This window comes from Antennarius striatus, chromosome 13, assembly GCF_040054535.1.
Source record: "Antennarius striatus isolate MH-2024 chromosome 13, ASM4005453v1, whole genome shotgun sequence".
NCBI classification, from domain to species: domain Eukaryota; kingdom Metazoa; phylum Chordata; class Actinopteri; order Lophiiformes; family Antennariidae; genus Antennarius; species Antennarius striatus.
The window spans coordinates 3,051,760-3,068,118 of NC_090788.1; the positions used below are offsets into that span (position 1 = coordinate 3,051,760).

At 43.6% G+C, this 16,359-nt stretch overlaps 2 protein-coding genes across 2 annotated transcripts; both read right to left on the reverse strand.

The window, feature by feature from the left end:
• Positions 1-8,270: 8,270 nt before the first annotated feature.
• Positions 8,271-11,055, reverse strand: htr3a (5-hydroxytryptamine (serotonin) receptor 3A). Its single transcript, XM_068331706.1, has 9 exons — positions 10,982-11,055; positions 10,248-10,414; positions 10,126-10,170; positions 9,903-10,012; positions 9,648-9,817; positions 9,321-9,481; positions 9,027-9,237; positions 8,703-8,939; positions 8,271-8,623 (listed from the first exon to the last, which is right to left on the reverse strand). The coding sequence occupies exons 1-9, from the start codon at positions 11,040-11,042 to the stop codon at positions 8,313-8,315; spliced, it is 1,473 nt and encodes a 490-aa protein (XP_068187807.1). The 5' UTR covers positions 11,043-11,055; the 3' UTR covers positions 8,271-8,312.
• A 1,213-nt stretch (positions 11,056-12,268) lies between these two features.
• LOC137606402 (5-hydroxytryptamine receptor 3B-like) lies at positions 12,269-16,304 on the reverse strand. Its single transcript, XM_068331650.1, has 9 exons — positions 15,987-16,304; positions 15,268-15,431; positions 15,139-15,183; positions 14,950-15,059; positions 14,357-14,526; positions 13,921-14,078; positions 13,110-13,320; positions 12,724-12,933; positions 12,269-12,631 (listed from the first exon to the last, which is right to left on the reverse strand). Exons 1-9 carry the CDS (start codon positions 16,021-16,023, stop codon positions 12,363-12,365), a joined length of 1,374 nt encoding a protein of 457 aa, XP_068187751.1. The 5' UTR covers positions 16,024-16,304; the 3' UTR covers positions 12,269-12,362.
• Between the last annotated feature and the right edge of the window lie 55 nt (positions 16,305-16,359).

Below are 16,359 nucleotides of genomic sequence, written 5' to 3' on the forward strand. Positions count from 1 at the left end.
ACCACAGGGGGGCGCTGTTATTCCCCCCACCGGAAGTCAGAAAACTTGCAATTCCCACCTTCCACTTCACCCGCCTTTTTTTCCTCTTGCTACAAAACTACATTTTTAGTTTTGATATTAACTTTAAAAAAAAAAAAGGGCTGAAACAGAGAGAAAAGCTGAAGTTGGCTTCTTTATTATCACGATGTTGTTATATCGCACATCGCCGAGCAAAATATGATTACAACGCTGTGAGTAAGCTGCTATTTTTTGCACACAAAATCCGAGGAGAGGATTAATATCAGGAGCCCTTAGCTAATTTATCATCATGGGCCGGTTTGTGGTTGTTAAAATATCTCTAGATATTTTAATAAAACTGCATCCTGGAGGAAGAAAAACAAAAATCACTGTGCAGCTGAAGGAAAGGCTTGTTTTGGTGAGTAGGAGGTGGAAACGTGGTGTTTTCTGACCTTGTAGGGGTCACGCTGGTGCTGGTTCTGGAACCTTGGAACCAGCACCAGCGTCGCCCCAGATGGGCAATCGAAATGACCCCAGGGGGGGGAAGAAAAGGGGGGAAATCACTGACGGGACAACCAAGTAAGACGACAGAATAAATCGACTCTTCCTCTGTGGTTTTGTCCCTGTGCTTCGTCTCCCTCGTCTCTTGTTGTTGTTGTTGTTGTTGTTATTTACCTTGAGTTGGATCTCAACACATCGTACTTGAATATTACCTTGTTGTGTGACCTCATGTTGCTTGTGTATTTTTAATTTTTCCCTTTTATTTCACGTGTACGCGTTGTTTTTTGTTGTTTTTTTTTTAGTTTGTCAAAAAAGATGCGTCGCACAACGTGATGAAGCAATGTGTACTCCGAGAAATTAAGTGCCACGGTGAAGAGATTTTTTTTTTTTTCTAATATTTTGTATTTCTTTTGTGCATTACTCGTTACCAAACTTGGTGGAATTAACGTGTTTGTTAATAAGCCAGAAAGTTTGGTCATTTGTTATAAAAGCTACCTCTAAGTTTTTTGTTTTTTAATTTTTTGAGGCAAAAGCACATTTTTAAAAAAAAAAAAAATTTTTTTGCATTTGTGTTTTGCGTTATTTCAGCGTTGCTACTTCATCTCATGCTTTTTTTGTTTTTTGTCAAACTTGATTTATGATCGTTTTTAAGCCAGATGTATATAAAAGGGTAAGAGATAACAAAAAGTAGAGGCGGATAGGATTTGATGAGTCGTTCAGACGGATGTTTATTCTTCTCTTATAGTCCCCCCCCCCATCCCACTGCACCTGCAACCACAGATGAGCAGCGACAACAAAAAAAAAAGCAATTTTGAAGCCTTAAGTGATGCATCAGACAAAGAGGGGAGCACTATTGCTTTTTAAGAGGGTTTAAAAAAAAAAAAAAAAGAATTTAAACTTGAAAATATGTGAATAGAAGTGTAGTTTTGTAATGTGAAGAAAATACGAGGAAAAAAAAACCAAGGAGGTTCAACACATACGCTGAACCCCCCCCCCCCCTCTCCCTCACCTCCCCTCCCCAGGACAGGTCATATTTGCAGCGATGCAAAGCGTGCGATGGACAATTTGGAACTTTAAATGGTAATCAGAGAAGATTAAAAAAAAAAAAAAAAAAAACCAAGAGGGTTGAAAATCGAGATTCCTCTCGGATCACAAAGTTCACCTGAGAGACGAGCGAATCCCTGAAACAAGAGCCACCAGAGGCGATTTGATATATAAAAAAAATTGTGATATTTTTGTATTCATTGTCGATCCTTTTTTCCCATTTGTGGAGGGGGGTTACAGCAGGGCACAAATATTTGTATTTCTTTTATTTCCTCTCTGGGTGTCGAATCATCTTTGCCTTGCTCCTCTTTGATATTGTCGGACTTTTGTGTGTTGAACATGTTGTGATAATAATAAGTGTCGCTTTCTGGATGTCAGTCACATCATAGGTGAAGGACTAAAACCTATCAAATCTACAAATTTTACGAGTGTGTGTGTATGTGATGACGTTTAAAAAAACAACAACAAAAAAAAAACACGGAAAGGCAGAAAGGGCCGCTGCCGGACCGACACGTTCGTACTCGTCATTCACAACTTTTCAATCAAACTTGACTGTCTGCGTTTGTTTTGTTTTTGTATTTGAAAGAAGAAGAAGAAGAAAAAAATATAAGGGGACGAAAAGTCCCGCGGTGTCTTTTATTCTCCAACACTGTGAGCTTGAGGGGCTTTTTTCCCCCCCTCATATAATACACACCCACTATAATATACTCAGTCACGGCTCAGTCTGAACCACCACCAATGCAAGACCTGACCAGTCACGTCGTTCCTATCATCGTCCTCTGAATGTTTTCTACTTTTTTCGTGCGAGCGAACGAGTGCGTCGAGAGTGTGTCAAGCAGTGTGCGTGTGTGTATTAGTGGGAAAATGCACTAATCAGATCAGATACAAAATAAAAATGATATTCTATGCCACTTTTTTTTTCTTCTCTATGTTGGAAAAAAAAAAAAAATATATATATATACACATCGACATCGTTCTAGTTCTTCCCTCAGTGTTCCTCCAATGTTTCCGTAATATCTTTGTGCCTAAAAATGGAATTTGTTCAAACAAAAATGTCCATCTATATCCGCTTTGTTTCTGTACTTTCAGAGGAATTGAAAAAAAAAAAAAAAAAGTGTCTCCAGAACCCTAGGGATGTCATGACACTCGAAAAGGACCAGATTTTCTTTTCTTTTTTTAAAAATGTTTAAATCTACAAGGACTGCAATAAACCTTTAATTCCATTTAAATAGCAACTGGGATTCTGTTCTTCAAGGCCGTTCACAACAATTGGCAGATAAAAAGAAAGCATCTGGAAATTTAACAGAAATCCAGAGCTGTCAAATGAAATGTAATTTGTTTTTCCGGAAGCAAAAGTTTTTTTTATATATATATATATATTTCTTTAATTTGATCAGCAACAGGTTTGCTGATGAATTGCTCTTAAAAAAAAAAAAAGAGAAAGAAACCCTCCTAGTGGTGGGTTGGCACTCGGGTATCCCCGCCTATTCCTTCCTTTTGCTGGGCTTTTTCTTTTACAAAATGCATTTATTTTGGGGGAGGGGGTGTTGAATTTGTGGCTAGAAGGATCATGGCATCCCTGGAACTGGCACTCTTTTGTGTTTTTGGTGTGGTGTTTTCTAGAACAAAGTAGCCATTTCATGCAGTGTCGCGACGCATGTGCCATCGAGGTCTAGACGAAAAGCGTTCGAGTAAACGAAGCACCGAGACATATTTTTTTATCTTAGCACTGAGGACCAATCGCCCCCGTCTGGACCAAGCATAACGAAGCTTTTTATGTAACGAAGCTTTCCTCTGTCTTTCCTCTGACTCGTCTGTGCTACTTCTCCATTGTCGTGACAGCACAAACGCCAGTCAAGTTGCTCTGTATTAAGAAAATAGTGTTTTTATTATGATTTGAATTGTTATAGTTTTTGTCTACCTCAGCACCTAATCTTAGCCTAATCTTAGAAGGTGCCCAATTATTATTTTTTTCTTTATTTTGGTCTCTTATTGTTGTCAGTTGTATAATTTTTTTTTTTTTAAATATTCGCATTAGAGCTTTTGCAAAGGTCCTTTGTCTTTTCCAGCGACAATGTGCTTTTTTTTTTTGTTCTTTGTTTTCTGTGGCAGTACGTTTCCTGTTGAGCTGTGCCACCAATCTATAGCCACCGTCTGTTGATATAGAGGTTGTTCCTTTATTTTATTTTTATTTTTATTTTTTGGTTTCGTTCCTTTCCATGTAGAATCAAGACACCTCTCTTTGTAACATTTCAGTGTTCTCTGATGGAGTGTGAAAAAATAAAAAGGAAAAATAAAAGATTTAATGCTGCAGGTTCTCCATGTTGTCACTAAAGTCAATGTTGTGCCTTTGATAGTGAAAATATAAATAATTTTTTTTTTTTTTTTTTACATCCGACTAACAGTAGATTGTTTTTGTAGTGGAAATTTTTTGTATTTTTATTTATGAGTCTCATAATAAAAATCAAACCATGATGTTGAGTTGTATACTTTCGATCTGCGGTCAGAAAAAAAAATAAAAAATGGACTTCATGTTGTCTGTCGTAGCATTTTTGGTTTGCTGAGTTTGTTTTTTAGGAATTATCCAAAAAAAAATATAATACCCAGTAATAATAATAATAATAAGCTGTTTAGATAGATAGATACTTTATTAATCCCGGAGGAAATTGTTTAATCTGATTTTTAACATTTTTGCTGCTGCTTTTGACTTCAAAAATAAATTTAAAAACATTTATGACATGAAATTATTAATTTTATGACTTCTGAACCAGTGTCGTTTGAGCTCCAGAAAAACAAAATACATCCTTGAAAGGTTTTTTTAAATGTCTTTGCCTCCAAACTTCCTGTCATCCAGAGACAAATGTTCTCACATCTGTCCGTTAACCCGTCCATGATGGAAGCCAGCGGCCGATCTGATTGGACGCCGCGTTTCTAAAGCGGTCTGGAGGTCTGGAAACCAGAACCACGTGTCCGGATTTGATGGGACATCTTTGTAAAAGGTTGGACAGTTGTTGAAACTGAAATAACCTGCATTTATTTTGAAGTCCAGTTCACTTGATCCAAAGTTCTACGGCAACCTGGATGACTGAGGGTCTCCACAGAGAGCTGCAGTCTGGTGGCCCCAAAGGAGGTTAAGGTGACCTTGAGAAATGATGAAGGGTCATCTGCGTGCATGTGGAGGTCGGGACAGTCGGTTGTGGCCGTGGCATCTTCGTGACACACGCTGATGTAAAAATCTGCATAAATTATGTCTCTGCATCTCTTTGAAACACACCTGACTGAACAGCACCACTCATTCCTAATGAGCGATGATGGTTTCTGCTCCCACAAACGTTCCCAGCTACCACCTGGCTGGAAACGTGCTAATGGTAGCTGCAAGCCACGGCTTTGTCTGTTCTACCACAGAGGTCATAAATGCCATCATTAGATATGCAGACCGCGCCGTCGTCACACACGGTTGGACGTCATTATAGAGGAGGCGAGCCGAGACGCAAAGTGTTGGGAGTAGATTGACCTGAACAAGCTGGAGATGAGTCCTGGCTTTCATGGCTTCAGCGTCTCGCTTCACGTACATCCTGCGTTTACACAAAAACATGCATCAGGTAGTGGATGTGTTGTTCTAAATACAACAACAGCATCGTGTCAGTACCATATCCAATAGGAACATCAATAATCAATGAGTCAATTTTTACAGCAACTTGTAAATTAAGATCAATTTTAAGGCCCCTAAAAAAAATTGGAGAGAAAAACTGCTGCTAAAATTATTATTATTAGAGAATTCTAGACATTTTTACTCAGCTACATTCTTTACTTTTGTTCTGTCTTCCTAAAATAAACGTCCAATGACAAGAGTCCCTGTAAATCCACCATATTTGCTCACTTCCTGTTTGACACAAAAGATCAGAAGATCACAAAATAAACCCATGAGGCAGCGCCCCCCCCCGTCCACCTGTACCATATACCACTCAGTAGATGCTGTTGTGTGGTTTGTTTGTTGTTGTGTGTTTTAACCTTGTAAGATAAGAACAGACACAGAACAGGAAGTGAGCAGGAAAAAACCTCTTATTGTGAAGGTGTTGTCAGATGTTTTTCTTGTGGTGACTTTGATCTTATTTGGGGGGTTTAGGAAGGAAGGGGCAGTGGTTGGTTGGTTGGTTGGTGAATGGTTTGTCAGGATGGCAGTTTGAATGGGGCAATTCTTTGTGTTGCGGCGCTGAACTTTGACCCACACAGACTGGATTTTCTCACCAACAGAACTTTGCTTTGAAAGCGCTGACCCTAACGTTCCTCACTTCTAACAGCATAAAAACAGAGTTGAATAAAACTCCTACTCCTTCTGTCCTACAATGATGTCACTGCTATAGCTTTATTTGATAGTATTAATGTAATTGCTATAATTACTTTTTTTGTGGGGTTAAAAGCATAATACTAAATAAAACTGATTTACTTAAGTTCAGTTTTCTTGTATTTTCACGTTCCTTCGTAAATGCAGATAAAAACGAGTGATTCCTGATCTTCTTCCATGTCTCGGTTTACATCTGTGGAAATGTCCTCGCTGCTGTTGACTCCCACTGATGCTGTTGTATGTGGCGCCACCTCGTGGCTGCTGTGGTGAACTGCAGGTGCTGACCCAACCTGTTACAGTAGTAAAGGCAAACATGAGCTGCTTGTAACTTTACTGCTGCGTTTATATTGATATTTAGACATTTCGAGTAACATGATTAACATTGAATGATAATGAATTAATAAGGCAGCAGTGGGCAGAGCTGTTGCTTCACAGCTAGAAGGGTCCCGTGGGTTTCCTCCGGGACCTCCGACCACCTGTTCACTTCAGGTGAATTAGTCGGTTCCAAATCCAACTTAACCCTAAATCTAACCCTAAACTTAACCCTAACCATAAACTAACTCTAACCCTAAACTAATCCTAACCATAACCATAAACCTAACCCTAAACTTAACTTAAACTTAACTCCAACCATCAATGTAACCCTAACCTAAACCCAGCCTTAGCCCAGGGGTCTCCAAACTTTTCCTTTTCAGGAAACATCTGGGTTAAAGAACACTATTTATGAAATACGTAGATAATAACCAAATAACGCTCTCAGGGAAGTTTCTGTTGTGCCACCGACTGACCGACCGGTGGGGAAAAAAAAACATTTTAGACAAAACCGACCGACCAACCAGCCAAATGACAGACCGACCAGTGGGGGGAAAAAATTTAGGCCGACTGACTGACCAAACAACTGACGGGAAAAAAATTATTTTAGACCGGTGGACCGACCGATGGAAAAAAAATTTTTAGACTGACCGACCGACCGTCCAACCAAAAAAAAAAATTAAGATTAGTGCTGACGTTAGGGTTAAATTTAGGGATACAGTTGGGTTTGGGATTAGGGTTGGGTTTAGGGTTAGGGTCAGGTTAGATTAGGGCTAAGGTTAGGGTTAAATTTAGGGTTAGGCTGAGGGTTAGGGTTAAATTTAGGTTTAGGTTAAGGTGAGGGTGAATTTTGGGTTAATGTTAGGGTTAAATTAGGGTTAGTTTGATGGTTGAGATTATGTTTAGGGTTAGGGTTAGGTTAGCCATAGAAAAGGGGAATTTTTATGGCTAGGATTAGGGTTATTGTTAGGTTAGAGTTGGGGTTAGGTTTTTAGGTTTAAGGTTAGGTTTAAGGTTAGGTTATGGTTAGGTTTAGGGTTAGGTTTAAGGTAAGGGTTAGGTTAGGTTTAGGATTAAGGTTAGGTTTAGTTTTGGGGTTAGGTTTAGGGTTAGGTTACAATGTGGGTTAGGATTAGGGTTAGTTTTAGGGTTAGGGTAGGTTTAGGGTTATGTTTAGGCTTAGGTTAGGGTTGGGTTAGGTTAGAGTTTTCTTGAATGACGTACCTTTGATCCTGTCCAACTCACCCATCAGCACAATGCTAGAGCATCACAGATCTTTGGGCGCTCTATGTAAATTATGACTTGATGGCTCGTATTGTTTAGAACCTTGTTGATGATTTAAATACATTTACTGAAAAATGCCTTTTTGTACAATTATTTTTATTTTATTGATATTATTACACGTCACATTTACAGAGTAGCACAAGTTACACATCTATTACTGTGTAATTAAGCTGTGAAGAGTCATTTATAACATGACGTTACGCCTACAACACAACTTACCAAGGGACGGAAATAAATAACATTCATCTGTCCGACTTTAAATAGAAGTTACGACGTTTTTCCGATGGAGTAAGAGTTCATGCAGTGAAACATTTTCCATGACAGACACAGTTAACAGTTCTATACATCCTTTATTAATAACTATGGATCTTTATTAGCCACTAAAGTGTGTAAATACTTACATCAGACATTCACAGAGCTATTTTACACTTCTTTCACCACTGAAGCAGATACCCCGCTGCTCATAAACCTGCCCTCTTTAGAACGTCCTTTCATCAATTCTCAGGGATGATGAATGTCTGCTTTAAAAGCACAAATTATATGATGATACTTTTCCTTTTTCTTCTACTTAAAAGGCCCGAAGTAATCCTTGTCCTTTACTCTCGATCACAGCATCATTTAAACTAAATATCATGATCCCTGCGGGTTTGAAAAAATGTGTATTCTTGCGTGTGTGTGGGAATATAGTGGCTTCATCTTTGTACACCAGTCTTCCTTCGCCGTGACGGTCTTCTCTGTACCCGTCGTCCTGTACGGGGCGTACAGCCGACAACTATGGCCCCTTTAATTCAAACTAGCGTCCCGTGTTGGATTGCGGGGGGAGCGGGACTCAAGCCACCTGCCAGACGGACCACAGCGTGCCCAGCGTGATGGTGTACGCCACCATGGCGACCAGATACACCCTGAAGAGGAGCACGTCCAGCACGTAGCCGACCTGCAGCCACTCCTTGGCCACCTCCCGGCATTTATCCCTCTTCTCCAGGAAGTGGCGTATCGCCGTCACTTCCTGCAGGATGTTGTCCATAACGGGCGGGGTGGCGTCCCTGGAGGGGGGCAGACCGAGCCCGAGCAGCCCGCCTTCTCTGTCGTGCTGACTCAGCCTCCGGCCGATCTCGCAGGTATGGTGAAGCGTGCATTGGGCTGCGGGACGGGAAAGAGAGGCGTTAGTGAACTGTGGGAATTTAGGAAACTCCCACCCAGATGTTGGACGGTTCCTCACCGGTTCCGTAGCTGTTCTCCTTGTAGTGGTCCAGATCCGAGGCCTGGGAGGACAGCCTGGAGCAGAGGCGGTGCTTCCTGTGGATGCAGAACAGGACCGGAGCTCTCTCCAGGACCAGGTACTTCACCCAGTCCGGAACGGGGGTCTGCAGGTCCTGCTTGTGCACCAGACGCACGATCAGCACGGTTTCCGTCAGGCTGATCACCAGCAGGGCCATGCAGACCACGAAGTAGACGCCTGCAAAGACAGATGACAGGAGAAGAAGAGGAGGAGCGTGACCACCTGGTGGCGGATGCAATCCTCCCGTTAGCGCTAGGGGGTCACCTATCAGAGGGGTTCCGATGGCGGTGGCGGGAAGAGTGTCGGACACGATGATGAGGAAGACGGAGTAGCCCAGCAGCAGAGTGATCTTGAAGGAAACCCTCTCGCCGCTGTCCGGAGGCAGATAGAACCCCACCACGTCCATCACCATCAGGAAGATGCTGGGCAGCAGCAAGTTCACCGTGTAGAACAACGGCCGGCGCCGGATCACCACCTGCAACGTTTGCAGGCTGTTTTTAGTTGTGTAACACCAATAAAACCTGATGCATTTAGAAGCTTGAACCAAAAACCGCTCACGTGGAACTTCATCTCGGCGTAGTAGTCGTCGTTGTCCACGCTGAAGCTCTTGTAGTTGGACAAGACGTGGAGCAGCTCCCACTCTCCTTGGTTCATGAAGACGCTCTTGTCTTCTCGGAGCTCCTCGGGGCTTCGCATCAGGGTGATGTTGATGTCATTGACTGCAGGTCAAACACAGTGACGGGAACAACATCAGACTGCCACGGCAACAAGAAAGGGACGACCTCTTTTCACCAAAAAAGTCACCAAAGTCACCAAAAGGCCAACCCAACGACAGCTAGTTCAAATTAGCTAAAATTTACAACCATCTGTGTCCAAACGTCTTACTGGTGTGGAGCCAGCTCTGGAAGGTCAGGCTGCACTTCTGGACGTCAAAGGGGAAGTTGTAGATGTTGAGGGTGCAGGCCGTCACCACCTGGATGGGCTTGTAGTTGCGCACCAGTCCGTTGTGGGTCACGTAGACGTAGGGTATGTCCGGAGACTTCCCCACGTCCACGCTGAAGGTCAGAGACGGGAGAACCGGGTGAGTCAAGGAGCCGAGACGGGGGCGAAATGAAAGAAAACGACGACGCCGGTTCTTACAACTCGTTGATGAGGATGTCGGGAACCCACACGTTGGCCGTAGGGATGGAAACCTGCTTGACTTCGTCGAAGTCTTCAGGGTCCCAGACCAGGAATTCATCCGTCCATGACTGAAACCAGAGCAGAAGACACTAAAACACAACATTTCTACGAGGATAAGTTGTTTTTGTTGGACTATAAATACAACAAATCCACGCTGCGGGTCGAGATGTGGGACTCTCACCTGTCTGTACCACACGTATGTGGTCAAAACCTGGTTCTTCTCATCCTGTGGAAACATGAGAGTCCATTAGAGGAGTGGAACACCGTGTCGCGTTCAGGGAGCGTGGGGGTTTTCAACCTCACCACGTTGAGGATGGAATACACCATCAGGTCTATGGCCACGATGGTGGACGTCCTCCAGTCCTTCACGGGTCTCACCCCCTTCTTGTAGCCCCCGCTCAGGAACTCAGACAGACGGACCAGCGTGGCGTTGGCGAAGCGACCCCCCGCGCCGCCGCCCAGCTTCTTCACTGCGAATGTGGAAAATCTGATGTCAGAATAAAACATTCATCTCCCCTCAGATACATTTTTTAAAACACGATCAAAACTTGTTAAAAAACAACCTACGACAATAAACGTTTAAATATCATAATACGTAAATTCAATCATTTTATAACTTTACTGAATCTGAATAACTAAATTGCCCACATGTCACCACCAATAACAATAATATTTGTTCTTGTTTCCTATTTTTAATTTTGAAATTTTATCATTTTAAATGGAAATTGATTTTTTTGTTGTTTAAAAGCACCAAATGCATGAAAACAATTTTTTTTAAAATAAGTAACTTCAACATTATTCTAATAATGCTATAATTACATAACATAAAGTTGTGCTACAAGACACCTTATTTAAAATTTCCACGCGTCACCAGCTCAAATATTCCAAGTGAGATTATAGATTTAATTTGGTAATTTCGGTCACTTAGTCGCGTGGATCGTTAGTTATTCCAGTAAATTTTACTAAACCCACTAAATCCGGAGTTTGGAGCTAATGTCAGATGTTCTGGAATGGGGGTGGGGGATCAGAAGTCCTACCTGTGCAGCTTCCAGAAGCTCCGTGGATGAGGAGGAAGAGGAGCGCAGCAGAGACCCTCATGGTGTCGCTTCTCCTCCGGCCCTGACGCTCTGATGAAGGGCCCCCGGATGCCCGACCCCCATATCCTCCGCGTCCATCACTTCATCTGCTTTGAAAACCTCGCTAGTGTCACTCCTCTGGTAGGGGGGGGGGGGTGAGTGGGTGAGGGAGGGGGGGCAGCCATCTGCTCCTCCCCTGGTCGATAAACGCATATGTAGGGGTATGACGTCACTCATTTCCGGTTTGAATTCTGACTTGCTTCATGTTAAAATCGAAAAGTTCAGAATTAAACAAGGAATCAAACATGTGAAGGCGTTCGATTTACAGTCCGGGTCGTCCCGGCGGGAGGAGTCGGATCGATCTTTTTTTTTTATCAGCAAACCAATAGTGGATTGATTCATACCACATTGTGTGATTTCAGTTATACTCTGTTTAGTTTGTTTATATTTTCCTACTATTGATTGTCTTTGAATGTGAATTTAACGTGAATTTGATTATTTTGTAATTTGTTGGGGTTTTATTTTGGGGGTTTTTTTGTGAATAAACGTGCTTTTAAAAATGAAAATGAATAATCTTTTCACAACCGACCCTTAGACCCCGTCCCGTGAGATGGTGGTTCCGGTTCTGGAGATGTTCCAGCTCCTGGCTGCTATGGTGGTTTTGCAAAAGACTTTGTAAAATAATTGTTAAATAAAAAGAAGTACTTTATTTATTTATTTTTTCAGGAGTGGAGTCATTTATCATTCCTGACGGTATCAACCCGAACCTTTATCTCCTGTTCTGTTCGGTTAAAGCGATGCAACCGGATCCGCTGGAAAAAAACAGGTTCACCGTTACGCGTGGAAACTTCATTATTATGGATCTTTCCCCTCAACTCCTCCGTGACGCGCGTTTCATATTTTCATCATTGCTGTTAGGAAAAGCCACCGGGGAGCAGAAACACTTACAGCTGCGCTCCGGATGGCTTTTTATCGATCCGTTTTGTGGCAGAGAGTTGGAGATTAAAGTTTGAATCCAATATCATCACATCACACCGGCTGGAGGATTGAGACGCTTCATTATTTTAGTCCGTTTATCTTCGCTGTCGCCGGGGAGACCCGGACCAGACCATAATATTTCTGATACCCTGGAGGTGCGCACAAGTGTTATGGTTTGGTGATTGCAGTAAGAATATGTGCGCGACGTGGAGTCTGTGCGTAATGATGGATTATTACGCATAAAAAACCACTTAGATTTGATGGATATTTTTATTTTTCGGCTGCATAAATGAGCTTCTGTTACATTTCAGCACCAATACTTAAGGTACAGCATCAAATAGAGACACATGAAGCTGGTCTGGGATCAGGCGAAGCTCCAGCTGGCCCAGAGCAGCGTCAGCGTCCCGGCGTACAGAACCAGAACCAGCAAGTAAAAGCGGAACAGGAAACGGTCGAGTTTGGAGCAGAGGGCCAACCACTCGGCCTGAGCCGAACCCTCCGAGTCCTCCTGGGTCAGGGCCAGGCGGAGGGAGGCCAGCTCCCGGTGGAGCCACTCCAGTCCAGAGAGGGGGCTCTGGATCTCAGTGAGGGACAGGAGGTCGTCCTCCTCTAGGGACGGATCCGGTTCGTAATCTGTGATGAGGTCAAGAAGTGCGGATCAACATATATACAGTATATATCAATTTATATACTGTATAACAACGTGTGTGCGTGGCGCAGCTCACCTCCGGGCGCGTTGGTGTAGTCCAGGGTCCGGATAGAGGTCTCGGCGCTCTGCGTAAAGTCGTGCGCGGCTGATCCGTATTTATCCAGCAGGCAGGCGGACACCGACATCTGCCGGACCTCCTTCTCGCTGTGGTGGAGAAGCTTCACCACCAGGATGGACTTGATCAGGCTGAGCATCAGCAGCGCCATGCACACCACGAAGAACACCCCTGGGTGGGGATGGAGGGGGGGGACCAGAACAGATTAGCCAAAACTGGGATTCTGGATCAGCAGAAATCCAGACTAGATCCGTCTTCATTCTCATAATTTTCATGCACATGGAGGAAGTGGAGTTCTACTTTATTTTTAAATAAATTAACCGGAACTTCTCCCGGTGTGTCCCCACCTATGAGGGGGGTCCTGACGGCCGTGGAGGGCAGCTCCTCCGTGATGTTAACCCTGAAGACAGTGTATCCCAGCAGGATGCTGATCTTGAAGGCGATGCGCGCTCCGCTGTTCAGAGGCAGGTAGAAACTCATCACGTCCACCAGCATGAGGAAGACGCTGGGGATGAGGAGACCCACCACGTACAGCAGGGGGCGCCGTCGGATCAGCACCTGATGAAGTGAAGGGAGGATGAGGAGGCGGTGAGAATTATTGTTCTGTGTATAAAAGTGAAACAAACCATTTTTACGCACGCAAAGGAGTAAAATTGTGCCTTTGTGCCTTGAAATATTTGCTGAAAAATGTTATGTATTTTCTAAGAGGAGAAAACTTCATCTGGCAGAGAGATTTTTTTTTTTTTTTTTAAAAACAACGTCTTTCCAGCTCTATAGAAGCAGATCTAAGTGATCGTCCAATCAGATCAAGTTAAACACGTGACCTGCAGTTCTTCACAGGCGGCGGTGGGATTTTAAAAGGCTTCTTTTTAGCCTTCCTCCTCTGACCCGAATAAATAGCAGCCCCCTCTCCACTCCCCCTTCTGTCCACCTGCACTGGGCGATGGCGCCGCCGCTAACAAGAAGTCCATTGATCTCATTATGACTGCCCCCCCTCCCATCTGCCCCTAAGCCCCAGTCTCATCCCCTAGCATCAGCTCGCTGCCCTCTATTAGGAGGGGGATTGCTTGACGCTTTAAAATCAGAGGAGGGGAAGGGGTCAAAGGTCACCATCGATAGATGATCCCAGTCGCGTGTGTGTGTGTTAGAGGCGCGTACGTTGAACTGGATGTGGGCGTAGTCGGTGCCGTCCTGGTGGGTCAGCGCGTAGCGGGAGGGGATGGACAGCAGCTCCCATTCTCCGTCGTTCATGAACTCCTTGGTGTCGTTGGCGATGGCGTCGGCGCTCCTCCACAGAGCCAGGTCGATCTCCTTCACTGAGAGGAAGAAGAGGAGGAAGAGTGTTCTGATGTCAGATGGTGGTCCGAGTGGAGGTCAGGGGGAATTTAATGAAGCCATTTAGGATCTGAGTAGAAATCATTCATTTCATCCGGAGATGTTTAAATCACTTTAAAGGTGCAGGAAACACAAATAATCGTCTTTTATTTCTGCACAGTGTGTTTTCAAATTAAAACTGAAATAATTATTATCTGATCAACATCTTAATTCTACTTAAACCGCTTCAAATATGCGCAGCTGGTTTTTCCAGACGCACCTGAATGCAACCAGCTGCGGAAGGTCAGGCTGCAGTTCTGCTTGTCAAACGGGAAGGCGTACATCTCCAGGCTGCAGGCCAGCACCACCTGCATGGGCCGGTTGTTCTTCACCGAGCCGGACGAGTTGACGTAGACGTAAGGGATGGGGGGGGACTTCCCTTCATCCACACTGGGGGGGGGGGGGACAAGTGAAGGAGAGGGGACGAAATAGGAGCTGTAAGCAACAGGGCAGAATGTGAGAACTTTCTGGCTCGGATTTATATCAATTTGACCTTCTTACATTAATAGCGAGTGCTGGGGGATCCAAATGCAATGAGGGTTCATGGGGGGGGGGGGGGGGGGGCACAAGATGTCCCCATGGATGTTTAAAGGAGGACGTTGCAGCAGCAAAAGAAAACATGTCCAGATTCACAGGAGACTTTTTTAGATGTAACATTCTTTCCGGTTTCAACATGATTTAAACAAAATTTGAAATGAGTTTCACTGAAATAAATAAATAACTAAATAAATATCCAAGAACCCTGATTTAGAGCTTGACAAGAAGGAGCGACGACACGGATGAAAATATGTTTTTCTTTCAGTGATTCCTTACAATTCAGAAACGATCACGTCAGGAATCCAGATGGCGTCGGACGACAGCGAGATCTCATTGATGCCGTCAAAATCCTCCGGGTCCCAGACCAGGAACTCATCGGTCCAGATCTGCAAACAAGAAGAGAAGCTTTAGAATCATTCTTGTGTTAAAATTGAATTTTACTAGAAATCGAAAACATGAACCGACCTGTCTGTACCAGATGCTGGTGGTTATACTTTGGGTGTTTCCATCCTGTGAAAAGGAGAGCGACTTAATGATGTTGTTGTCATGACAACCATAACGTTCACCTGTGGAGTTAAAGCAGGATGGACCCACCACATCCAGGACGGACTGCAGCACCAGGTCGATGTAGACGGTGGTGAGGCTGGTCCAGTTGTGAACGGGCCGGACGCCGCAGTCGTACTTCCTGAGGAGCGCCCGGGTCAGCTGGTTCAGGGCCGAGCGCTTCGGCTTCTCCGGCACACACTCCAGCAGACGAGCTGAAAGGAAAAGCCCGGTTACCGGGTGGATGACCTTCAGGTGACCTCTAGGGTTCACTGTAGAGCATTTAGTTTGAGGATAACTTGAATTAGGATGAAAGGAGAGAAAAAAAATCTGCAGCTCTCCTTAAAGGAAGGAATGGAAATAAAGACACTGAAAACTATACTATACTGAGGGAGAAAAGGGGGGCGGGGGGCGGTGAACTTTATAAACTCAATAAACATCAATTTTATGCTTTTAAAAGTTTGGATTGTGTCATAAAAAAATTTTAGTATCTCTTCAATTTTTGTGCACGGTAAAATAACACATTCATTACAAAAAAAAAAAAACGTGTCACATAAAGTATGAAGGCGTCGTTCCTACGGCAAGAAAATCTGACAAGAAGTGGAAAAAAACAAATCATAAAGCTGTCATGTTCTGAAAAAAATCTGACAACTCAAGTCATTCTATTAAAATATATAAATTTAAAAAACAAACAGCTGATTTCCACCCCATTAGGGAATACTTTACACATTTAGGATACAGTTTCTTTTTTCCCTTCCACAGCTTCTTACCTGAGGAGAATAAGATCAGCCACAGGAGAGACTTCATGCTGAATATTAACCTTCCAGAATCCACATATTATCCGGATGTCGCCTCAGAATGTTCCTGGTGACACAGAAATGTCCACAGTTTGGACCCTATGGGCTGAAGCGGTCCTCGGTGAAGTGCAACAAAGAACGGGGTCGTTCAGACATTTTGGTTGCACAGCATTGATTTTCCACTCCCAGGGTAATGTGATACTACTAATAATGGAACCCTGGAGAGAAACCCCTCATCGGTGTGAACGCTTCACCAGCAATGAAATCCATCTAAAAACAAGAAAAGGGAAGAATTATGACTTCAATTTCTGATTAACTAGTAATTTTTTTGTGTTGTTTTCACAAT